We start from the raw sequence: 26,666 nt of genomic DNA, 5'->3' as shown, positions 1-26,666 counted from the left end.
ACACAAACATACAAGAGTTTTAAAAACAAAATAGTTTTAAAAAAAATCAAGATCACTGCAGCATATATCACGCACACATACAGAACACATTCAGAACTGAGTTATACTTTCCCTTGGCTTTATGAAATGTAGCAGCTAGAGTTAACTTTCTCTGCTTTCTTTAACCCTTTATCTTATATCTTAACCAGTTATCATTTCCTAACAAATTAAACTTGATCTTAAAATTTGAAAGTGTAATCCGCTTCTCCAGATTTCTGACAAATTTAAAAGCACTGGATCCACATTAAAATAACTATTACTGGAAGAAAGACAGACTATTACAATTATGTGTTACATCTTTTCACTGAGCTCCTAGTCCTCTTAAGGATGCTCTTTTCTATTATTCTTAATTAAGTTGAATATTTCAACTACATCAAAAAATACTTATTACCAGTCAGGATTGATCCCAATTTATACATCACAAATGTGTGAGCTGCAGAAGTGTCCCTTCTGCTATATTATATGTGATTACAGGCAGGACACGCCTTATACACTTTAATTAATTTTCATCTATTGAACACAAAGAAAAAGCAAATATAGCTATCTTATCTATAGGCAACTACTGATATTTATGAACACTGGACAAAGCAAGATATCCTCATTGTTCAAAGACAGGCATGCAAACCAAATCAACTCCTGTACTAAAGCATGCAAGTACACTGGAAAACATGAAATAAAGAGATGATGAAAGAACTTTCAAAGTCCTGTACCTTGATCTGTTTCCTGCAGAAGAGCTCAGTTCAGAGTTTACACTGATATTGCTTCCAGTCTCTGATCCTGTAGTTCTAATATACGGTCTCCTTCCAGTTGCAGATAATGGTTTGTTTACTGTACCTAATACACCAGTTGGTTTTGGCTAAAAGAAAACGGTTTAATTTTAAAAGCAAGAACTTCAGATACTTATTTCATTTTTAAAGTATCTCCTTGAATATTTTAGAATACTTTTTCTGGATTAACAGTATCGGTCATGATGCCATCCGTTTAGAGCTACAGATCTCATCTTTACTTAACTAGCAGTCTATCATACGTTCATTTCTCATCATTTAACAGCAGTTTATCAATTGCTTTGCTCTCCCTCCTGCTTTGAAGGGTTAGTGGTTAGAAAAGACTCAGCTAAAGGCAGAAGGTTAGATAATACTAGGTGACTGAAACAATGGAGCAACATCCTATATTTGCAAAGCAAAACATCTTTGGGAAAAAGCTTTCCAAAACATAATGCAGAACTAAGTTAATTGCAACAGCAGAAAATGTATACATTTTTATTATGTAGAAAGTAAGTGTACAGAATCAGAGAATATCTGGAACTGGAAGGGATCCACAAGGCCCACTGAGTCCAACTCATGGTTTCACACAGGACTACTTAAGAATTAAACCTTATTTCTGAGAGTGTTGTCCAAATGCTTCTTGAACTGTGGCAGGCTCGGTGCTGTGACCACTGCCCTGGGGAGCCTGTCCCAGTGCCTGACCACCCTCTGGGTGAAGAACCTTTTCCTGATAATCCAACCTAAGCCTCCTCTGCCCCAGCTCCATGCCGTTCCCTCGGGTCCTGTCGCTGTCCCCAGAGAGCAGAGCTCAGCGCCTGCCCCTCCGCTCCCCTAGTGAGGGAGCTGCAGGCCGCCATGAGGCCTCCCCTCGGCCTGCTCTGCTCTGGGCTGGACAAACCAAGGGACCTCAGCTGCTCCTCATACATCTTCCCCTCTGGACCCTTCAACATCTTTGTAACCCTCCTTTGGACACCCTGTAATAGTTTTATGTCCTTCTTATTCTGTGGCACCCAAAACTGCACACACTACTCAAGGTGAGGCCGCACCAGAGCAGAGCAGGACAATCCCTTCCCTTGACCAGCTAGCAATGCCAGACCTTTTGGCTGCCAAGGCACGCTGTTGACTTGTATTGTTTCTTAAAACACCATCTATACTGAGGTTCTCTGATACAATAATGATGTTTTTATCTTGCTACAGCTGCTGTCTGTTGACTGATTTGGTCAGGCTGAGAAGGCAGTAGGAAGTTTGTGTGGTTTTTTTTTTTTTTTTTTGTCTCGAGAGAAGTCAAGGAAGTTTTCATGACTGGCACGTCACATTCTTTGTGCAATTTTACATTTCCTCAGAGAACAAGTTAGTTTATTAACACATTCTCACAAGAAAAATTAATTCCCATATGTGGAAGCTGAGGGAGGAGGCAGGAAAGAGATACCACAAATGCTGGATAACATCTGGCCAGCAAAAAAGGAACATCTCTGTAAAAACAGCCTGTTACTTTAGACATGTTCAGTAGCTGCATCATCCCAGTGCTAATACCATACTTTTACTTTAACATATTCTTCTTGTCACATGTTTTATTTACTCAATTTACTCAGTATTTTTATAAAGTAGGAAGTATTTGGTGCAACCCACATAAGAGAGAAAACGTTTAAGTGGGAATAGAAAGTACTTCTTCACAACCACCAGGTTGTGAATTTCTGGCACATACTGCTATAAGAGGTTGTGATAGCATAGTATCAGTAGGTTCAAAATAAGAGCAGATAAATTTGTGATCAAGTCCATAAACAGATATCAAAACCAACAGGCAGAGATGTCTACCATCCCATTAAAAGTTACGAAAGCTGGGAAATGTACTGCAGAAAGTGGCTAGGCCTGCCTTATCATGTTGCTTTGGTCACTCTGGAAAGCGAGTGAAACGAACAAAACATAACTAAAAAATCCTGCTAATTTAAGATAAGACAGTTTTAGCTTAATTTGCTGAATGCCTTGAAAAAAGAAATGTTTTAAGTTTATACAACCAACCAGAAATGCTTCTTTTATCATATTTGAATGTTGTCAAAGGTGAAACAATTACAGTAGTAGACATATAACCACCAGCCTGGTACTGGCTGCTGACAGAGAAGATAGTCTTCTGCCTGCCTCCTCTCTTCATAACATAATGCCAACACTTGCTAAATGAGCACACAACCATTTACATGCGCCCCCCGCCCCTATTTTCCTGCCAGTGTAACAAGCTCAACCAGCTCACTGAATAGCATGCAGGCTGGTGTCAAAGTGTGAACATGAAGCAAGGAGATGCAGGATTCTGCCAGCTTAGCAAACCTCACCCACATGAACTGCTCTGATAGCAGAAGTTTTTGTACAGAATCAAAAATAGTGTGAGGAGCAGCAATTTTAAATGATATGGCTATTCACAGAGTGATCATCTGCCTCCACCCTTAAAATGAACAATTATCGTAAGTAAGTTCTGCTCTTACTGAAAACTTTAGAAACTAATACAGTAATTGTTCACTTAACACAGAATATGAAAATTAATAAGTGCACATTGAATTTACATTAGAAATATGATTTATACTGTTCTTGGAATTATTTTTTTTTAAACAGGAAAAAAAGCCAGCATCGTTTCACTAAGCTTAAGAAAAAAAATCTGCTGGTTTTGTGAGCTACATTAAAAAACATTCCAGCATACTTTAAATGGAACCTTAGAAAGACAGTTTTCAAATCCCAAGAAAAGATGGCTGATGGAAAAAATGGAATAAACTGTTGCTTATGGTGATTTTTCCCCACTAGCAAGACACGGTATTTTCTCTCCCCTGTGAAGGTACCAGTCAAATTATGTCTGAAATAGTCAGCTGTTCAAAACGATGTAGACATGTATAGTTAAACAGCTATATTACAAGTATTAAGACTACATATTTAATACCCCCAATGCTAGCAATGTCATGGTTAAGTGTCTGAATTATAACTTCATGCCATACTTATCTGAATAAAAAAACTGTAATTATGTGCAAAACTGTAGTCAATCAAGAACCTATGTCTCAGTACAAGACGGTGGGCTACGCAAGGGTAACAATCTTGACGTTTTGTCCTCAACAAGTAATATGTGGAATTACAGGCATTAATTATTCCATCAAATAAAAGAATGTTAAATCATTGTACACGAAGTGTTTATACAATTTTTAAACTACTGCAGTCCACTTCATGATTTATAATAAAACTAAAAAGAACATTTAAAAATCATAAGTAATATTCAAATTAATTGCAACTTGTCAAAATATGCTACCTTTCCTGTCAAAAGAAGAACCCTTGTCTCTTCTGAAATGTAATTCCTGTCATTGCAGAAATCCTGTGTAAAAAAATAAATAAATAAAAATCAGTTTGTTTGATCTCTCAGTCTTGCTGTTGTTTTTTATATATTCATGATTGATTTCTCAAATGTGATAATATGACGTGCTAGAGATCTTTTGTATTATGCAACCTTCTACTGATAAATGAATCAATCTAATAAAGATAGGTCAAACTAGTACTTTGGAGATCTGTAGTGAGCATTATTGAATGACAGTATGCCATACTTGAAAGTTGGGATTAATTTTTTTTTTCTTAAGTGACATAAATTGTTTGAATTGAAGAAAAAATGACTACCCTATTGTCCAAAGAGAGGAAAAGAGTTGCTGTTTTCTCTAAACAAATTGTCATCTTTGTCACTCTGGCTATAATTTAGAGAGATCAAATCCGAATCACTGCAGGTAGCAGACACCAGCTCCCTGTCACCGCGGCACCTGCCATTTCAGAATTAAATAAACTATATTTCGCTTAAACAGACTCTGGAAAGGCAGTTAGCAGTCTGTGATAGTGAAAAGTATGAAATGTATTCTTCAGTATGATCAAAACTAGTCTGGACAATTACTTGTGTTCCACTTACACTTTTTAAAAGTATGTCTCTTAAATAACAATAATGCTATTGCTGACAGTACAGCTCTACTCACTACGACTACTGCTGAGCAATAAGAGGACTGACTTGTGCAGCAAGCAAAATAGCCACAGTTATTGACAACTACAAACATACCATGGATAACATCAAAAATTTTCCCTTTTTCTTTGCCTGCTTTGCATTCTAATTCAGATATACAGACAGAATATACATATATTCCCATTCATTCAGACGTACTTTTAAAATACTTTAATGAAATGATCTAGCCATACCTATTAATGTGTTGATATTCTAATTAGCTCTCACCTTGTTATGTTAATGAGACATAGCTTATGATACAGCCAGTGTTAAAAAAATTATTATTGATGATAAAAAGTATACATTTTCCCACTCGTGATTTTATGTTATGGAGATAACCTGCTCTCAATTATAAAATCAAACTATTTCCCCCTATTACTGTGGAAATTAAAGTAACAAATTTACCTTTTCAGGTTGCGTAAAAAATTTGGTTGGCAATACAGGGTCCTTTGGTGAATCTGCATTGCATAAAGCACTTTTGCTGTTGATTACACACAATGCTACATCACATACTGTATAAAGTTTCTGAAGGAAAAAAAAAAACAAAGAAAATAAAAGTATGCTTTAGGAATTACTGTTTCTACAGGTATACAGAGAATGTAGTTCTTTAAGAAGTTTTAATCTGTGTGTGAAAATTACCACCACTGAGGACACATTTTGTAATTACACCATTAACCATATTGTTGGCTCTTCATAGTATAATATGAAAACGTGGGCTTCTCTATTTAATAAAAACTAGTAAAACTATACATGCCTAAGCTGTACAATAAAAGCTCTTAATCAAATCATCACAAATGGTTTTTCATCTCTGCTGGAAACTAATAGTTTTAACAGTAGCAATATACTACAGCATTTCCCCAACAACAGAAGATACTTATGTCGGGAAATTAGACATTTGGAGTTAAAACAAGCAGTTGGGCAGTAACAGGAACATTTAACAAATTTTGTTTATTAACTTCACTGGGCACAGTGTACTAGCTAAGGTCAACATGGTTCTGAAAGAAGGAGGTTGGTGACATACAGACAGTGCTCACAATTAACACACTCTCTAAAAGACAATAAAAACGTCTGAGCTAGTGCTTTCAAATTTCCTGCAAATCCTGTTCAGCAACTGCTTGTGAAACCCTTAGCCCATCACCCAACACTTATCTGAATTGCATTTCTTACTTCATTGGCCTTTGGCTCATCAGGAGACTGAGCATCTCGGGTAAGCTTGATGTTTTCTGCCATTTTTTTCATGAAGGCATGGCTATTGTTCTCATTCTTTGTCATTAAAACTTCAAGCATGAACCACAGGCACCTAAAAAGCCATAAAACCACAAGCAATTACATTCCAGCTTTTATACTGTAGCTCCCACTTACAGTAATGTCTTATTATTTATTTTTGCCAGCTGTACTAGCTTTTTCTTAAGCAACCACACTCAGTTTGAAGATATCATAAACACATAACATCCAAAGACGTAAATAGAGTCTAGACCTTTAATACTAAGGGTTTCAATCGTACTCTTGAGAATAAGCCTGCCAAATTAGTGTGCTTCTCTATTTTATCTGTAAATACTGCCCAACCAATCAACATTTTTCTCTTCCAAATATGAATAGAAACAAGAATTCTAGTGCTACCAACTTGTTCATGAAACTCTGTAATCACTACCTCGGGCTATGTCTATGATACCGTCAGCAATGTGCCATGACCACGCTCAAAACAGGTTTAAACAAACTATCCTGCTTCTAGACGGTTACCCACTGCATGGGAATACTGGAACTCACGTACTAGAGGATCCTGAGTGAACAGGTCAGATCTTGTTGATGCTCAATATGGGAGGAGAAAGAACCCGTATAGATAGAATTAACTTTTCCAGCTTTCTTTCTGTAAATCTAGTTTATTTATAGGGAGAAGCTATTATATTTTGACTAAATGCTTGTTTTAAGAATTTTTAATCTATGATATAAAACACATGTGGTTCAAGTTATGGTTTGCTATCAAGCTTCAGACCTGCAAGTGGCTAGGGGGTCAACAACAGTCATAATGTGGTAAAATACTACTTAGCTGGGAAAGACATACGGGTGGGGTCTGAGAAGCGCAAACTTTGCCAGCAGCTAGTTTAATTCTCTGTAAAAGAAAGTACCTTCAAAAAAAGAGGCTTAAAAAAAAATAGAAAAGCTAGATGACCAAACATTAGAATTCCCTGTCCACAAAAGGCCCAATCTTCTTTACTGATAGAAATTAGAGTGTAATGTACAAGATGAAAGAATACTTTTCTCAAAAACTCAGAGGGTTGTACTTTATCAAAACATTTAAACAGACATTTTAATTGAACATCAGATAACTACTTTCTGACTTGCATCCAAGAGCTACAAAGGATAAGTAAATAAACGTATTAGGTACCTTTACATCCATCTATTCACTATGCTCAAGAAGTTAAATGGGACAAACACAGGACTGTTACCATGCCACACCAACCAGCTCTTCAAAAACCCTGTTCTGTCTAAAGATTGCTACTGAGGACGAATTTTACTCTGACAATGCCAGTTAACACACATTAATTTCAATAGCTTGATTTCCACAGTAAGTCAATAGATAAATAAATCAAACCTGAACGAGACCTTTCCAAAACAAGTAGGATTTAATGTAGAAAAGTATGCACCCAGAAGAACAGTCACACAAATAATGTTCACTCTCTGTATGCATTTCATTGTTTTTGGAATACAAATGCAGAAGGAAGAGACATCGTCTCAAAAAAACAACAAACAAAAAATAAAACCCACCAACAATTCCATAGGACAAGCTTGAAAGACTCAATAAGTATCACAGATTATGACTAAGGAATTTGCTAAGTATATTTTTACTTTATGTGACTGTATTTAGGCCATATAAAGCCCAAGATGAACTGAGGAGACAACTGCAAAACACACTGCCAGTCTGTTTCTACAAGTTTGCAAGCATCTATGTCAACACTTCAAAGTGAACACTCCGACTCTCAGAATTCTTGAAAGAAATTCTGTATTACATTGTATGAGAAAAATGTTTTGCATTTATCTCAGGAGACTCTTCAGAGAAGTATTCCTGCCAAAATTCCTGTACAGAGTATTTCTTTGTTTGGAGCAGTCCTCTCTGGCTAGTTCAGCCAGCCTGTGACAAGCATGAGGGAGGAAATCTGACAACAAAAGAGAGCTATACAAGGGGTATCCAAAAAAGCTCTGTGCACTAGAAAGCACTTCTCAGAGAGAGTATTAACTCAACAACTGCAAATCAGAACTTGTTCCTCACATTCTGGATAGAACAGTAAAGTACACATTGGAGTGCTTTCAGATGTTGCCAGGAACAGGGAGTCCTGGGACAAAATGTAGACTTGATGATTAGGTAAGAAATCTTCCCTGGCTTCAGGTTCTGACCAGGTGGGAGTCAAGTAACTCAGAAATCAGAACGAATCAAGTTTTTCATTTAAAGAATCAGACTTGGCCTCTCACCGGTGAACGTGCAAAATGAATTAAGATGCGAACTGGATGGTCGATTTGTGCCAAGAATGTATTGCTTTTCTAATGAAATGTATTGCTAATCGCTAATGTATTGCTTTTCTAATATTGTAGTATGTTGTTATACATGCTGCTGTAGTACCAAAACAACATTGCTTACAGTTCCACCTAAAAGGAACACAAGAGAAAACCAGAACATCAAAAACAAACGGGCTGGGGGGGGGGAGAGGTGTGCCTCGACAATTAAAAATGTAAATTTAACAATTTCTAAAAATTCATTAGAAAACACTATGGAAGACAAAAATCATACTTTAGGTCGCAGAGATTGTTTGAGGCATACAAAAAGGTCTGGGAACAGTACAGAAAGCACAGAACAAACTTCTGTATGGAACTCTGGTGTAAAATAATCTGTGCTGAATACGTTCAACATTACTTACTAATGCTGTACTGCAGATTTACAGTGGACATGGAAAGTTAGCAGCAAATTTAGTATGAATTCTGGTAGGTTTGCACAGAGCAAAATAATGGATTTCCAGTGAAGCAGGACTTCAAGCATCACTGGCATTACATTTTTTAGTTTTAGGGAAGCTCTGTATTTTATAAGTGTATATATATATATATATATATATTTATACATAATATATACACACACAACAAACACGCACGCGTTTGGGCTGACATTACTTAGTATTACTGTTGGGAAATTCTACAGATATTCCTAGGCACAAATACAATAATCTAAAACCAGTATTTCACTTTAAAAGAAGCCCACACAATTCACTAAACTGGTATACTGAGGTGTGACGTAGAGGTTACCATTTGGGCTTTCAGAATATACTGCTAAGCAGTTTCTGATGCTTTCCTCCCTTTCCAAGATAAGTTTTGCCAAATGCTGTTGATAAAACAAGAGTTCCTTGTTTTTTCCCTAATATTTTTTTCCAAGCACAGAGAAATTCTCAGCAACAACAATTCTAGAGTCATTTGACACTTACTCTTTAACATCACGAAGCTGATCAACATCCTGAGGTTTTGTGAAATCTGGATCATGTGCCAGTAAGTGAATCATATATGGTACCACATATTCAGGCAACAATGATAGCAACTTTTCTACAGTAAGAAACAAAAAACATACACACACACATGCATCACAAGACACGCTGTTTCAGAGGATTACTTTTTCAAAAAAAGAATGTAAAACTTACACTTGCATTATTTTTGCTGAGAATTTTACTTCCAGTAAATCATTAAAAATAAACAAATGAGTTTTACTACTACAAAACTATTTGCCCTCACTTCAGGAAGAGGTCATAAAAACATCAGAAAACAAAATTTTATTTTTCAAGTAAAACAGCTACCATAATAACAGCACTGTATTTTACACATATAATTCTCAGAAATGTATAGAAAAGTATTTTACTGTTAATGCTAATGTTAAACTAAGTACACTTAAATTTGAATGTATTTAATATAAAAATGATAAAACAAATTAAGCTTAGCATTTCTTTACAAAAACAATTTGCTTAACTTTAATGATTACTCCTTCTTGTTTAGTATTCAACTATTGTATTCTTAACAATTTTACTGAAATACTAACCGTTAGCCATAGGATTCTGCTTAATATATTCTCTTCGTATACTGATGTTTTTGAGCAAGCACTGTCTGGCATGTGCTCTTCTCTCTTTCACAGGGTCTTTGGCACACAAAGCAAAGATTGCCATATATTCCAAAGGGAGCAGTAATTTCACAAGTGCCTTATGCAGTTTCTGGGCAAATATCTGCCTCACTTGGTAGCACTCATCCTATAACAACATAAAACATAAGAGTGCAACCATAAAAATCTTGTTAAAAAAAAAGCAAAATCCATCAAGCTGGAATTATAAGGAGAAATATTTTTAAAATATCAACAGATGCATCATAGTAAATATTTGAAGTTTTAAGAACTCTTTTGAAAGCTGCAGTGAGGAATAAAAAAATACTAAATTTAGCAGCAACAAAAGCTCAGATGTTAGGACTCTGTACTCATTTAATTAAGAGTCACTTCAATTTAAATGCAGTTACTTACATTAATGACAAGTGCACAGAGTTGGAACTGTTCTGGGGTAATTATTTCATGGTAACAGGGTTCCTGTGCAAGCTTCATTATTGCACTGCCAGCAGCTAATCGTAGTCGAGACATATCGGATTTACTGCACAAACACGAGGGGGAAAAAAAAGAAAACCACAACTATCCTTAAATTAATTGCATATCATGATTTCTTCTTTTTACAAGATCATTCAGTGAGCAATTAAGATTTTTCTCTGTCAGATCAGATCACAGTTCTATAGGTTCAGATCGAGTTAAATTAACCCAACCAAATTTGTGAAGATAAGGTGCTTTGCCTTCCTCCTAGAAACTTAATTCCAGTGAAACAGTGAAATGAGAAGAGTCAAATTTCTTGTCTGCATACCACTATGTAAATCAAAGCAAAGCATTTGTCACAGATTTTCTTTCCCTCACCCTCTCAATGGAGATGAAGTGTAAAGTAACCTCACTTGGAATGAAGAAGCTCCACCCAAAATTGCCCTAGCTGCTAAAATGTGTTAAATCTGATCACCCAATTGTTTTCAAAGAAACTGCTAAAGGTCTTTTTGTCTCTGGAAGGTCCTTTACTAGCAAGATATCTACAGTGTTCTCAGATAGATTATCAGTAAATTGCAAGAAAGAGGGAGTATCAAGTATCTTTTCCTATGTGCCATTCCACTCTAAATTTTAAACTCCGGTCAGATCCATTTTCTATCATCCCAATTATCCAACATGGTCTTCACCTTAAAATTCTAGAAAAGCTCTAAAGGAGTTAGTATTCACTGAAATTCTACAACAAAATTGATAGAAGCTTGAAAGTAACAAAATCTGACCTGATTCGTTTCTGTTCTGTTAAGTCTCCTTCACTGACAAGCATAGCTGATAATAACCGGAGTGTGGAATTTGCAGATTTTGATTGGTTGTTTTTCATACCCAACAGCCAGCGTACCAAAAGCTTAATTGCTTGCACCTATCAAAAATGGAAAAAGAAAAAAAACACAATTACTTTCTAAACTTGATAGGCAGTAAAACCTACTGTTGTCAAATTGAAATATGTAAAGACTTATTAGAGTTGATATATTTTTAAAGGAACAAAATGAAGCATTAAATATTTACAGAATGAAGAAGGAAGTATCAACTATTGTTCAGTATCATCTCACAAGCGCATCTATGATACTTGCCACATGATTAGAAATAAGACCAACTAGATAAGTATTTCTAGAAATGGCCACACTTAGCTTGACAGTAAATAACCTATGAAGTTGAATGAAGAAAATTAATCAATTTATTTCAAATCTGTTTAGTTGGTAAAGTCAAATTACTTTTCTTATAAGAAAAACTAACACTTTTGAATGTCTTAATTTTCTCAATATACACAATGTCAGTAAGTGAAGACACCAAAACACATGGTTTCCACCACTTCTGTAACTGTGTGTACGATCCAAAAAAAACTCTAATAGTGCATATTCTAAAAAGACTAATACCAAAGTACTCACAGGGATTCACTCTTATACTTTCCATTGCTTAACTTCAAAAAAGTAAGTTTTTAATCTCAAATATATACGTTATTATTGAGAGCTGATCATTCACCTTTGCTAATACTTCTGGAGAAACCTCTTCATCTGGAGACCACAATTTTCCATTTTTCTCACCTGTTGACTACAGATACTCATGTAAGTTTAAGAACTGGTTCAACCCATACAGAAAACGTAGGGATAGAAATGAAGAAGAGTCATGGACTAAGCTTTCTTTCACACAAAAGATTTATTTTTATAATGCAGTATCACTGTACTAGCCATTTATAGAACGTTCCTTTATTGACCCAATTTACAAAAAAACAGCTCTATTCCCCAGAGAGTTAATAACAAGCAAACAGAACAGCAAAGACTTATTAAAAAAAAAAAAATAAATCTTACCCTGTCATTCATTAGGAGATCTTTCACAATGAAGTTTGCAACAACAGATTTCATTGGAGAAGCAAACTGGTCTGGGGCCAACATAGAAATATGACCCAGTGAGACTAATGGAGTTATAAGTTGTTCTGGTACATCAGCATTCAAACTTCTACTAAGAGGCTAAGGAAGAAAAAAAAAATACAACTCAAAATGAGCTACAGATACGTAAATTACCATGCCCCAAAATCACTTATTTTACTACTGGACTGCTGATGATTTTATGTTTTCTCCCTAAGAATTAATAATACTAGCCAAACAAAATGGAGAAAGAACGCAATTTCCCAACTAACAGAATAACCAAAGATCTCACATGAGATACAGGCAAAACAATGTTATGATCTTCCCTGTTTTAACAGTGAAAACATTAAGTCTTGGGAGACCTGGGAAAAACCCTCAGCTCTATTCTATTCATGACTTGTGAAAAGCTGAATTTTTAACTACAAATGCCAGAAAATAATAGGAGGTTAAAAAAAAAAAAAACACCTTGGAAGCAACCAGCGATACTTCTATTGGTCAGTATTTCCCTTCCAGACAACAGTTACAAGGATAATTCCATGCTGCTGTGTCACTCAGTACCTTTGCATTGTATCCTGATAGTAGCGAAGGGAACATGAATTTGCACTCTCATGTAAGTCTAAGCAGAGAGATCAAACTCTGTAATTCAAAGATTTTCACACTTCTGAATTATGTTCAAAGACAGCCAAGGTGGAGAATCTATATTTTACAAGTGCAGATTAATATTATTTAAGAGCTTGCAGTGAAAAGTAATAACTTCTCTGTTCTGTATAATGTGTTTTACTTTACAATTTGTCTAAGTAGCGAGCAGTCAGTTATTGTCTGAGCCTAGTCAGTGTCAGAGTATAGTTACTCTGCATTAACTTTCTTAGTGAGAATGTGCTGTATGAGCACAGACCTTAGAGCATGGTAACTCAATACAGTTTGGAAGTAGACTATGTTATTACTCATTTAGTATCTGCTACAGGTGCTCTCATGGGAGTTAGCGTGGATCATTCTGGCATATTTAGTTTATTTTCCCCCTACTTCTCCCATATAGACAAGAAGGAGTACCTTATGTATCAGAATACTACAAAATCAAGACTGCAAGAAATAGAAACATTAGTAATTTGTTATTGTGAAATTAATGACTTATCTCAACTACCATGTACCTGTAAGGCTTGCTGACCTTATAAACTGTTATCTGTTAATTAGATGTATGAATTAAAGAATAGTCTCAATTAAGAACAGAAACAAATCTTAAGAACAAAAAAGCAAGACATACCTCAAAGATCTGTGCAAGCTGCACTTCTTTATTTGAAAATATGGCATGTATACAGTGAACAGCTTGTTTTGCCTGATGAGGAGTGCCTCTTTTTGCTTTCTGATGCAAAATCGGAATTAATGTTCTGTGAACATTAAATAAAATACTTCAAAATAGAATTTGCAATCTACAAAACATAACACTTTTCACCTATACAGATATATCCTCATAGAATACAGTCTTACAAATCATGTGCCCCTTTGAAGTCTGTTAGAAAAGATCGTAATCACAAACTGAAAAGTAAAATGGAATTTGTTTAGTATTACTTGTTGAACATCTGACTGTACACTGTTAAGCAGAAAAAAAGCCCACAGGGAAAATCAAGCATAAAAAAAAAAAAACAATGATCAAAATAAGATTAGCTAGGAATAGCTGTTAAACTATAGTGGGTTTAGTGCTTTAACTTTGGTCTTTAATTGCAATGTATACTCAGGTGAATAACTGCTTTGTTTTGAGTTTCTACATTTGAGTCCCCTAAAATCCATCTGCTGATCAGAGGTCACTGAAGGAAAGAGGAGGGCAAAAGCCACTGGAGGGACCACTCCTTAAAGTGCGGGAAGGCAGGCCCGTTGCCTGAGATAACACTGCCTGAGACACTTACTCATGAGGTTTACCATGTAACTCAGTCACTGAGATGAGAAAACAAAATTGTTTACAGAGCATCTGACAAACATTTAAAAAAATCCTACTTTATGGAAAAGCTCAGTAACAATACAGCATTCGGTACATGGATTATTTAGCACTCAAGCTTCACTAACACATTCTACATAATCAGAAGTAGCAAAAGAGATGGAAGAAAAGCTTGCAGGGTTGAAAGAAGTCTTGAACTTTTTTCCTCAAAAAAGCACAGAGCCTGAAAACTAACAAATCATCAAAGACCCCTTGAAAAATGTTAACAGCATCCTGAAGTATGTGAAAGTCTCTTCTCAAACCTGCTAAGATTCTACAAGCTGGATTAAATAAGGAACAAAACACCACAGAATTCAGTGAAACTTACAGTTAAAATAAGCATCAATGCTTAACCTACAGTTTTAAAGTCTAACTATATCTAGATTAAAAGGCCTTTGCCAAGGGTTGATGCATCATTCACAAACCATACCTCATCATATCCAAACTGAGGTAAATCTGCAAAAGGTAGAACTCAATGTGTTTAACGGCAGTTACACTTGTAAGTTATTTGAAACTCAACCCTGACTATACTTCAGCAGTATCTGGCTGAGATATGAAGCCAGAAGAAATGTCAGTGATATCAGCTCCTTTGACAGAAGATGATGTACCCCAGCAATGCACAGTCCTAGTTAAACTTTAGTAGCTTCTGGGAACTCTACTGACAAATGGGTTGCTTGGCTTTTCCTCCTCTTCACCTACAAATGTTTTTAAAGGTGTCTTGTATGTGAACTTGTAACATATTTCTTTTGCCCAGAATTTGATTCATAGAATCACAGAATCATCGAGGTTGGAAAAGACCTTCAAGATCATCAAGTCCAACCATCCACTTGACCTACCAAGTCCCCTCACTAAGCCATGCCCCTCAGTGCCATGTCCACACACCTCTTAAATACTTCCAGAGATGGGGACCTCACCACTTCGCTGGGGAAACTGTCCCAGTGCTTGATTACCGTCTCCATGAAGAAATTCTTCCTAGTGTCCAATCTAAACCAGGTTTCCAATCTAGACCAGGTTTCTCAAAGAGTCCCATGGTCTAAAAAGCCAAATCCCTGGCTATAAATACCACCAGTTCCACAACCACTCAAAGCCGTAAGAATCACTGAGGTTACTGCAGTTCTGTTGGTATGCACTGTTGCATGGTAGTACCCGAGATGTTATTTCAATATATGAGAACTTGAAAACTCTACTTTATAATTAGGTAGCAACTAATTACTTAGTAACTATTATAACCAGTACAAATATTATAAATAATTAGTTACTAAATGGCGAATTTTAAGGTTTTTGATGTCACCCACAAAATTTTGAAGTCTGCGAATACCTAGTAGCTAATCAGCTGTTAAAGCACGTACTGTGTGATGGCTTACAGACAGCCAATTAATCTTCATTAGAAATTCATGCTTGCTTTTGTAACTTATTTACCATTTTGTTTCATAACAAACAGAGCTGTTAAGCATCAGAGATTATATTTTCATTCCTTACAGATAGAAAATATTGTGTGAAGGAAAGATATGAGTAGAAATCATGCCAAGAAATTACATTTTCACCATGTTTTTGTTTTTGCTTGTTTTGTAACCTGGAAAACATACTACACTCTGGCTTTAATGCATCTATTACAAGAGGACTTTCAAGAAGCATGTAACATCTTCAATAAATACACAAAAATTGAGAGAACACAATTTAAAGATTTAAGAGACAGAAATGCGTCGAAGGAATACAAAATGATGGAAAAGCTGCTGCTCATACTTATGGCTATAAAGTAACATTAGGGGCAATATATTGAACAAAATACCAAGAGCCAAAAGTCTACGTATGAAAAGTAGTGTGTAGGAAATAACACTCACGATCTTATCTGTGGCAGGTCTGTTTCTATTTTGTGACCCGTGTTTCTGAAAATCTGTATGGCTGCCTCAGCTACCTTATCATCTTCCATCCTGAGGCACTGCAGCAGAGACTCATAGGTCTCCGCAGAGTGAAACGAGGTAGGATGTGTAAAGGACAGAACCTGCAGAGATACACATTAAAACAAAAGGTATATTTACCCATGGCAAATGAATCATCAGAAAAACAAAATTATAGCTGTTTATGAGCCTTACCATCAACATAAATAGCTATTACCTGCTCTTACTAGATTATTAAATTCAATAACTGCATTTTGAAAAACTGATACAGGCATTTTCAAATACATTCATCTATGCTTTGTTCTTCAGGACCTCCCCCCCCCCCAAAAAAAAACATTTTATAAAAATAATGAATCATTTGAGCATGGAAAAACAAACATTTATCCAGGAGTATTCAGTTATATTCCAATCTACTTAAGAACATATTTTTTCTACATAATTTAGCTGAACTAAAATCTTAACTTCTCCAAAATCTATAGTCCTGGAGCAGAAAAGAAATCTCTTGATTAAACTTCTTAGTTTAATATATACACACAAATAAATCACAGATTACTGTCTTTTAATTTAAAACTAATGAAACACAGCACATTCTTTTAAACAGAAGTAACATCAAATAAGAAATTAAGTGTGCAGAGATTCAAGGCAGGATAAGAGAACAAACTGTTATCCTGAAGCAAAACTATATTAAGTATTGTAAAGTTCAGATAACATATGGTAGAGAGAACAACGAAAAAATGAATATATTTATGTATTTTGTGGGTTTATCTCATCTTGGTTTCTTTGATCAGAGTTGCCTACTTCTTGTGTGAGTATCAATGTGCGAAATAACATTCTCAAAGGCATCCAAGTCACACCAACAAAATCTTCAAACTTGTCAGCTTTCTTTTCTGAGCTACGTTAGCACACAGACATTTCTTTCGTGTGTACTTCTGCGTAACTTTTTCTACCACACTGTTGCCATTACCAAACTTGGTGTGATGAACCTCCATAACCTCTAAGTTGTTCATTCACATTTCAGAAAAGTCTCACCTCAATTATGTGAGCTTCCTCTCCACACCCTACTTGATATTATACTGCTCTCTTTGTAACATATTGAAAATACAGCCTCATTAGCGAACTGCCAAACCCATCAGAGATGTTTCCCAGATATTTCAAATCCTTACTTCTCCACCCAAGCATTTCTCACTCATCACCACTGGTTTAAAAAATAAAATAAATTTCTCTACAAACTTGGGTTCTTGAATTTATTGCTCATTTTCCTTTCAGCCTCCCCTAATCTGCCCTTTTCTCTTCCTCCCACATAACCTCTGCAAGTTCGTCTTTGACCTCCCTAAGCAGAAATTGATTTCTACTTTAATGTGCATACTTCAATTCTTGGTGCCCTTTTCAAAACATACTTCTTCCAAAAAAAACGTTTCTTTCATTATTCTTTTCCTAAGCAAGTATTAGTAATCAAAACCTTACTTTCATTAAATATAAAGAAGTTACCTGAACAATAGCCATTAAAAACATGCTAATGTTCATTCATTAGTCACACCACTTTAGTCCCTTCCTTTACAAACTATAGCTACTTTAATGTAGATTACCTTGAGAAGTTCAAGTCCTGCACGAATAGCAGTGTCAGGACTTACACCCTCCTCTTCATCATCAGCTGTCCCCTCTATTGATTTATTCATCAGTTTTACTAGTGCACTAAAATAAGAGATACAAAGGAAAAAAACAAATGAACTTGACAATGTGCAATGTTAAGGCTGGACACATCAGCAAGATTACTTGTTTTTGACATTAAATAAAGGGATGGTGGTTTTTGTTTTTAAACCAAGCTGTTCCAGTATTCTTTACCTTCAAACTTAACTTACTGCAAAATTTAATTCTTTAGGAAGAAAAAGACATGTTGGCAGCATTCAGATCAACACATAGTTGCATGCATTTCAGATTATAATTAGGTTGCCAGACAATTCTCAAAAGAAATCCAAACATTCTCTTACTCAATCCCACAAAAACTAATTACTTCATCTGTTATATGGAAGACTGTATTGCAGTTAGCTATGTGAAAATTATGATCATCATTTTCACCTTAAACCCCACAAATAGCAGTTTCACCAGGAACAACTGCTATAATTTTAAAATCATTTGTAGACTTAGCATTGCAAAGCAGTAGCTAAAACAAAAACCCTCACATTCTCTAGATTGCTAGAAACCTACATCTATAAAAATGCTTTTTTTTTTTAAAAAAAATGTATATTTACTGTTATGACAGACTTATTTAAATCCCAAGAAAATCACTTTTTTTGGTCATTTAAATCATCTTTGTAATCATTCATGATTTAATAAGATCTTCCAAACTTACCTAATGGCTTCTGAGTCAATATGTACAGGGGCAATTCTTTCCAAAAGAAATTTGACCATTTCCAGAAAAGGATTTGTTGGCTGCTTAGGATTTGCAAGTTTCCGGGCTATCTCTCTCTACAAGAAACATTACATTGCAAACAAGAATTATACTCATTTTAATTATTTCTTAATCATGTTGAATAAGCCAAATAAAACCAGTTCTTTGAACTACAGAAAATGTGTATATAATCAATGAAATGTATTTTAAGGGGGACTGTTGTTATCCCCATGAAAGCAGACATACAACAGTATTAAAACTAAGACGTGTGTAGGTGCCTAATGAGAGGCAGATTCATCAAAAAAGAACCAACGGAGAGCTAGAGTGCAACACAGAATTTAAATATCTATGTAGGCAAGAATAATCCATAAATCTGTATATAACCCTCCTGCATGCTTCATATTCCATAAGCAACAATTGCAGTAAAAGCTACACTACTGCAGATGTGCAGAAGCACTACGTGCTATTTTGGCTACAGTAGATGTTCAGACCCCACGTTCTTGCCCATGAATGTCTTGGAATCAAAATCTTCTTTTCTCTCTCTGAATGCCTCAAGTGTAAAGAATATTAAATTCAGCTGCAAACCCAGCAGAAGGTGGTGGATAAGATATTTTTGTTTTGAACAGAACTCTTACACGTCTCAAAGAAAGGATTTCTCAACCTTCCTTCTCCTGAAGGGTTAGAAGTTGTAGACCCTACACAGACTATGAAATAGTCTTAACCATCACGCTATAGTATCTCCAGAAAGAGGAAAGAATCCTTCCTTCTAAAATTGCATCACTGTGTTCCCAAAGCGCAAAACTCGCTAGTTTAGAAGGAGACGTATTCCGTACATTAGTGGTTAGGAACATAATTCTGAAAGCCATTCTGATTTCTTCCCTGGACAATTATAGAGCCATTACACAAACACTGAGAAACCTATGTTTTGTGATTTCTGACAACCAAATTGCTTGCTTTATTTTAGGACCAAAATGGGGGGGGGAGGGGGGGGGTTCAAAAAGATGTGATTGTTGGCATTGTAAATCTCTGGAGAGGTTTTATTTAATATTAATGTGTGTATTTTCATAGCACAGTTAAATATATGAGAGAAAAATAAAGATTGATCTCAAAATAATGCAAGAAGAAAAATAAATGAACAATAAGCAGACATTATTATATAATGATATAGCATTTGTCTTGTTGGTACTTATATATATATTATATATATGGTATTTTATACATAATATGTGTCTTGATGGTTCTTACGTAAGTTTAAACAGGGTCAGGAGATAGTTTAAGAACTTTACCATAAAAGAGACTCTTTAAAGACTAATTTCATTTTTTATTTCAAGTTTATGTTCGATCCCCATAACCCCACAAGGGAATAAAACAAACATTTTCTTAGAAGCAAGATGATAATCAGAAGTTGTATTATCAGTAATCTCTGCTGTTAATCAAAAAGGTATTTCATAGAATCACAGAATGGTTTGGGTAGAAGGGACCTTAAAGATCACCTAATTCCAACCCCTCTGCCGTGGGCAGGGATACTTCCACCAGACCAGGTTGCTCAAAGCCCCATCCAAACTGGCCTCAAACACCTTCAGAGATGGGGCATCCACAGCTTCTCTGGGCAACCTGTGCCAGTGCCTCACCACTCTCTGAGAGAATAATTTCTTCCTTATATATAAATTTCATGAAAATAGGAAATATATAAAATAATCACATTAATGTACCAAAACAGACCATTAGCTTTGAATAACTGTTTTAATGCACAAATATAAAGTTTGCTTTTCCTTTTCCTTACCACACAGACATCTGCCTGTTTACAAGAACACGTAGGGCTAATTAACAGTTCAAGCTGGGATCGAAGTTTTTCATCATCACCTAGAACCTGATTGAATTTCTTCACAAAATCTTGTGCTTTTCCAGGATCTGGTAGGTTTTCTGTATGATTAAACACAATTTAACATTAAATAAATTTGCCACTTCAGTATGCCAGCATTCACAGAAATACGATTTCCAAGAACGTTGTAATAGCAGTTTACAGAACTTATTAACACTTACTTGCTATGGTCATCAGCTTTCCAAACATGGCAGCACTGTTTGCTTCTGACTGGGGAGGACAGAAAATACAAACAAAGTCAGCACTATCTCCTTTATAAAATAAAGCCTAAAGTTTTATTATTATAAAATAAAGCTTTAAGATAATCTGTCAGTTCTTCTGCAGCAGTTTGTTCTACTCTATAATCTGGGTTTTAGGTTTTTAAGAATAAACACCGTCTTAAAAGCTGTTACATAGCAAAAAGGGGAAAAATCTTCTTGCAATACCAAAGAAATGCAAAAATTCACTAAACCTTGACAAATCAGTTGTCTGTACTGTTGGAAAAGACCTAAAAAATTAAGCAACAAACAAACAAACAATTGCCCCTCAATGGGCCAACTCCCCACACTAAATTCCCAGACCAACCACGAACTCCCATTAACAGTTTCTGCTAGTTTGATGATATGCTTACAGGTAACATTCCGATATAAATACTCCAAAAACTTCTGTTAAAACATTCCATTTGGAAAATTTTGAAGTAGTTTATAAAGTGAGAATCAAAAAAGGTCTGTCAAAAATGAGCAAAAAACTTGGAAAATTTTCTTGACTTCTTCCAAAGTTATTGACTGGTTCATTATTAAAATCATTATAAATTTAAGGAGGCCAAACATACTTGCATTACCTGCAAACATTAGCGAAAGCAACTTTACTTAATGAGAACAGAACTTGGTCTATACTTGGAAATCAACAGTCAACTGAACAATTAATACAGTATTAAAAACCTGTAAATTAGTCAAACGAATCTATTGGATAAAGTATTAATATTTTCAAAACCGTACTGTGGGCTGCTTATGCAAGTCTAGTAATTCGCGTACGTGACTCCTTAGCATGTTCTGGCACTTCCACATCTCATTCAGCGCTCTGCAAAAATGCAAAACCAGAGAAGAAAGCTTACCAATTTGTATATTGCAAGAACATGCTGGACATATTAGTAAACAAGATTATTTATTTATTTAACAAGTGCAACATCTCAAACCTACTACATATTAAAAATAACAGTTACAAACAAGGTAGAACTAATCTCTTCTTGGATAACATCATTTTTCTTTTTTATTCAGTTGCTTGTATCAGTTTCATATGTGCAGGACAACCACAGTATGTCTTGTAAGTGCACATTGTTCTCATTGGATGAAAACAGATGGATAAAACCCTGAAACCACTATTCTCAAATATCAAGGTATCTTGTGTAAAGGCCTTGTACAATTTGTATATAAATGTTTAGATATCTAAAAGGAATGTTTTGAAATAATAATTGCAAATAGTGCTAAACATCAATTACTTATGTTATTTAAATCCTGATAATATAAGCAGACAACAGAGATGTTAGAAAAGACTGAAAAAGAGTAAGTATTTGCTGAATACGAACTATACTCACTTGACAGCATTTGGATCCAAGCTAGCATACAAATAGTACAAGCACTTCATTCGCTCTTCTGTTTCCAAATTGTGTGGAACAAGATACTGAGCAAAGATTTTCTCTACTAGTAATCTGCAGGGAAAGAAGAGATAAAAACCTCTATGCATCAAAAAGTGGTAATATCTTTCAGACAAGCTGAAAGAACAAGAAATATCAGAAGTCATTGAAACTACTTTTTTTCCCAACAGTGAAGAAAACAAAACTATTGGTCTTTTTCTTATCTGTAATGATCCCTTCCACCGTTAATAGAGATTAGCAAGCACTGCTTCTTGAGAGCTTTTCCATTCATTTTCACCTTTAAGAGGGTGTAACTGCTTTATTTGTCACCATCTAAATTCTCCTTTTTTCTCTAGGTTTTGAGAATCTACCTGTGTTCAATCTCATACATAAGAAGAAAGGGATACAGACAGCAAAAAGCTCAAATAAAAGAGAAAGAATACAAGAATATATCTTGAAAAGGAGTAAAAGTAAAAATCTGAAGTATCCTAGAGGGAAAGGATAAGATAAAATTGTATTATTTAACAAAAGAACATTTGAAACACTCATTCCAACACAGAAACCATCAGCATTAAAAAAGGTAGAGACAAAGGAACACCAAAATGTATACAGCAAAAGGAGCAAAGGGGAAACTAAGTGAGGGCAAACCAAACGAGCAAAAACCTTCTCCAATTATATCTTCTAAAAAACAACAAATCAAATACAAGAATACATACTTAAGGTTTTAAATAAAATAAAAAGTTGAGCTACTGTATGACTGTACAGATCATCTAATAATCTTCCCCTCCAATAAAAAAATCATTCAGATATTAATTTAATTCATAGCAATGAGATCTGTACACAATGTCCAGCTACACAATTTCATATTTATGGGCAAATAATTTATGTGCTTGCATTTACAGACTTTGTTTACTATGATTCCTAAAGGCACCCTAGGAGCACCTTGTACAAAAGAGCAAATAAGACAGCAGAGGTCACACACACCTTATTTCTACTCAAAGAAAATTCCAAGGCACATGATGCTATGGCAGAGGAATGAAAGGATGACCACGAATATGGAGTTACCTCAAGGCACCCCAATAATATTAAAGAAGACTTGGCTTTTTCCCTTTGGGCGTACATTTTTTACTACTGATGACTCCAATGACTACATTACTTGGGGGACGGGATCTTCAGATCTCAGGAGATTGGAGGCATCACAGCTATCTACTTTACTAATTTCTGAACATTGCTGTAGCCCATGTCTCCACAGATACGTCTTCCAAAAAAGCTGTCAATACAAACAGTGCAACTGTATTATGACTTCCCTGGTCCATGTCACTTAGGGTACGTATTTACTAGTAGGTAATACCTCTGCAACAAAGACTTTTCTCCTGTGAGGAAAGTCATTGGCTAACGTATCAAGAATGAGCAACGGGTCAGTGTGTAAGGCGTGGTTATTCTGAGCCATTCCCTATGCATTTGTTGTAGAACGTGAAATCTCAGAGCACGATAAACCGCCCTTATGGCTTCAAGTTCTCAGTCCTGAGTACACAAACTCATCAATAGTTGAGTAACATCAAAACAAGTAGGAAGTGACAGAGTTAAGGATGTCTGGAGAAAATTTGTTCCATTCCACCTCATGCCTGCATACTGTATGATGCTGTGCTATTATCTTCTGAAAGAACTAGTGTTATTCCATGTGCACAATGGAAAATACTCTGAGGCTCAGACAGCTGTTCACCGTTATGTTTTATCCTCCTCCCTCATTATGGAAAGAAAATAGACCAGAGGTTGCTAATTTTGACTTATGCTTGTATGTTTAAAGGACTGAATTGACTGTGTCTTAAAGATAATAGCATTTCTACGGCTCTTCTAGTGCTTAAAGTACTAGCTTTCTAATTCTGAACGATGATAACATTGAAATACATTTATTTCTCCATTCTGAGCACATCAACCCAATGCAACTGAACAAGAATTTCATTGTCAACTTGAAAAACAGCAGAATTTGGATTAAAATTCAGGCTGTCAAACTGAACTAGAGGAATGCTGAGAATCAAGCCGCCAATCTTTCAGCAAACAGCTTACAATCAGTGCCTGCTCATGAAAAGGCTGACTTAAATGGCTCTACAAGACTTTTAGAAGAAACCACATTAGAGAAAGAAACTCTGCTTTGATGACACAGTCCTTCCTTGAAATTCCTTGTCTTGTTTCCTTTACGGTATTCTGCATTTCCAGTGAGCAGGAATACTGAAAAGATCTGCCACATTCACTGCAGAACTTTGATTCATTCCTGGCTCACTATGAAGCCTGTCTGCTGTATGAGACACGAACATACTAGAAAAAACGTGAATCTCTCCAGGCAAATTAAAGCATATTTGATGCATATGCGAAAGCAGAATTAGCTCTGTAGCTCTGCATGAACTATGTGGGGATTTCCTTATTTTCCCCCACTATTTAACACTTCTATAACAGCAGACTTTCAACATAATTTTTATGTGTAGAATCCTACAACTGCATCTTTCTTTTTCCTTTTTTTTTTTTTTTTCCAAAGAGCAATGAATCAAATATGTAACTCTGACCCACTTATGATCAGCAAGATGAACAGAAGTGAGATCCTTCACCAGTCTTTTGTGATGCCATCCGTAAGAACTAACTATAATAACTGGAAACCAAAGGAGGCTCTTAGCTCATTTGATGCTAAGAAACATTATAAAGCAATGGCTGGATTCTAGGTCTGCTGCATTAAACATCTAAGCTGAAATTCCATCTTTCTGTGATCTCATAGTTTGGCTTTTCTAGTGAAAGACAAAGAATTAACACTGGGAGCTGAAAACTATCTTCCAAAACCTAAGCCAAAATACTTTCCCCTAAGCCAAAATATTATTTCAAAAATTAAAGGGACTGAGTGACAAAACAGGGAAGATTAGACAATGGTGGAAGCATCCCTAACATTTCTTCAGTTTTTGTTCTAACTAAAGGGTCAATTTCCATGTAGCATAGCAAAAGGAGATGTTGCTGTGGTACATACATGTATGGTGCTCACAGATTGACGATTTCTACATGCTAGCCTCTGGGAAGTAAAAGGCAAACAACAATGGGGCATAGTAAAAGCCAAATTTGACCCTTTTTTTTTTTCTTTGCAGAGATTAATGACAATTTACTATCATCACAGGTATACTTCCATCAGCATACAGAATAAATATATGAACAGATAATTCCACTATCCCAAAGATCTTAGCACGTCCTACTAATTATTTAAATATACAGTACTTAAAACCACAAATATGGAATGTACTACAACAGCTTTCTCAGGAAAAGCACATATTTTCATTTTCAGAGTATCTCTTATCACTATACAATTAAAATTAGGAAGGCTTAGGTTGACTCACTTGTCATCAATGCTATTTTGATAATATATGTGCAAAAGTTTATCCTTTATCCAGCTCACTTTCTCTGCAGCATCTTTTCCAGCCTCGGCGTGAAGACAATACTTCTTGTATAGCTGGGCAAGACCCATCATAGCTTCTTTTCTTACTCGCCACTTGAGGGGGAAGCAAAGGAGATGGGAAAGTGGTTTTGGTAAATAAATATCAAACATATACAAAATACAGTAAATTAGAAGCATGAAAGACAAAATGGCCACATTCTGACCTCTTACATTTAGTCACTGCAAAAGCTGAAAAATGCATTTTAGAACCTCTAAGTGAGAATTTGTAAAGCATACATAAGGTGTTTCCTCTCTGCAAAGTATGTATTATCTGTACAGAGTAAGCCAGTGTTTCACTGTGCTGAGCAAAGAAAATTTAATTGTCAGTATATTAAAAAAAAAACTAAGTACAGCTTAACTGTATGTGCATGCCTGAGTAAGTGCTGCCTTAAACCAGAATTTGGAAGACTTACCTATTCAGAAATGGGCACTGATCAGTTGTGGCAGCTTTTATTCACACAACAGCCTTACAGTTGGCACACTTGTCCAGGAATAGAAGATCTAGACCTTAGGTGTAGCTAAACTTGCCAGGGCTTGAACTCTGAGGCCACTTTCCACAATAGCGGGAGAGGCCATCTTTGCCAAAGTCTTTAAGTAATCGCTGTAAGACTCCAGGGATGTCAAAGGGAGGTTTGTTTCTTTTTTTTTTTTTTTTCAAGCAGCAATAAAACGCCTCACTGAAGCTTCCATAGATGGCGTTCCTAGGTTTTCATCCTTATTTTTGGTGGTCACTACTTTATCCACTCACGTAAACAGGAAATCTCCCGTTATTAAACACTTTAACAGACAAGGCCCAAAAGCCCTCTCGCACTGCCTTGCGGAAGAAGTCATACCAGAACAGATGGAGGATTAATTTAGAGAAAGAATAGTGTCTCCCATTGAATGGTTTACATAGGAAGCCTCAGAAGGACCTTACTTCCCTCACCATTCAAAAGAAATGCATGAATTGCAGACTGCAAGGGAGAATTTACTTCAGAACACAGCTAAATGACAACTTTGGTCTTGAACTCCAAGTACTAGCAATGTTCAAATTATTTCACCCTGACAAGCATAGATGTAGACACTGTTATTCACATTGTGCACAACTTCTTCAATCTTGTTAAACCGAGCACTTGCTCTAACAGCACAA

General features: G+C 35.7%; 1 protein-coding gene across 5 annotated transcripts in view; it reads right to left on the bottom strand.

Annotated features, from left to right (window-relative positions):
* PDS5A (PDS5 cohesin associated factor A) overlaps positions 1–26,666 on the bottom strand; it is a 79,089-nt gene that overhangs the window by 6,333 nt on the left and 46,090 nt on the right. For all 5 annotated transcript variants that reach the window (XM_080590776.1, XM_080590779.1, XM_080590778.1 and 2 more), the window contains 19 exons: positions 25,440–25,591; positions 22,030–22,143; positions 21,434–21,515; positions 20,618–20,666; positions 20,358–20,497; positions 18,536–18,651; positions 17,772–17,877; positions 16,129–16,289; positions 13,580–13,703; positions 12,262–12,420; positions 11,936–12,004; positions 11,179–11,315; positions 10,346–10,469; positions 9,878–10,082; positions 9,276–9,390; positions 5,977–6,109; positions 5,215–5,334; positions 4,084–4,146; positions 750–895 (listed from right to left, as the gene is read on the bottom strand). In XM_080590776.1, coding sequence (XP_080446902.1) covers positions 750–895; positions 4,084–4,146; positions 5,215–5,334; positions 5,977–6,109; positions 9,276–9,390; positions 9,878–10,082; positions 10,346–10,469; positions 11,179–11,315; positions 11,936–12,004; positions 12,262–12,420; positions 13,580–13,703; positions 16,129–16,289; positions 17,772–17,877; positions 18,536–18,651; positions 20,358–20,497; positions 20,618–20,666; positions 21,434–21,515; positions 22,030–22,143; positions 25,440–25,591 — 2,315 coding nt within the window. The remainder of the gene's footprint in view (positions 1–749; positions 896–4,083; positions 4,147–5,214; positions 5,335–5,976; positions 6,110–9,275; positions 9,391–9,877; positions 10,083–10,345; positions 10,470–11,178; positions 11,316–11,935; positions 12,005–12,261; positions 12,421–13,579; positions 13,704–16,128; positions 16,290–17,771; positions 17,878–18,535; positions 18,652–20,357; positions 20,498–20,617; positions 20,667–21,433; positions 21,516–22,029; positions 22,144–25,439; positions 25,592–26,666) is intronic.

This window comes from Anser brachyrhynchus, assembly GCF_964034855.1.
Source record: "Anser brachyrhynchus genome assembly, chromosome: 4".
Classification (NCBI taxonomy): Eukaryota; Metazoa; Chordata; class Aves; order Anseriformes; family Anatidae; genus Anser; species Anser brachyrhynchus.
The sequence above is the reverse complement of the archived record's forward strand: the minus strand, read 5'-3'. Positions and strand labels throughout refer to the sequence as shown.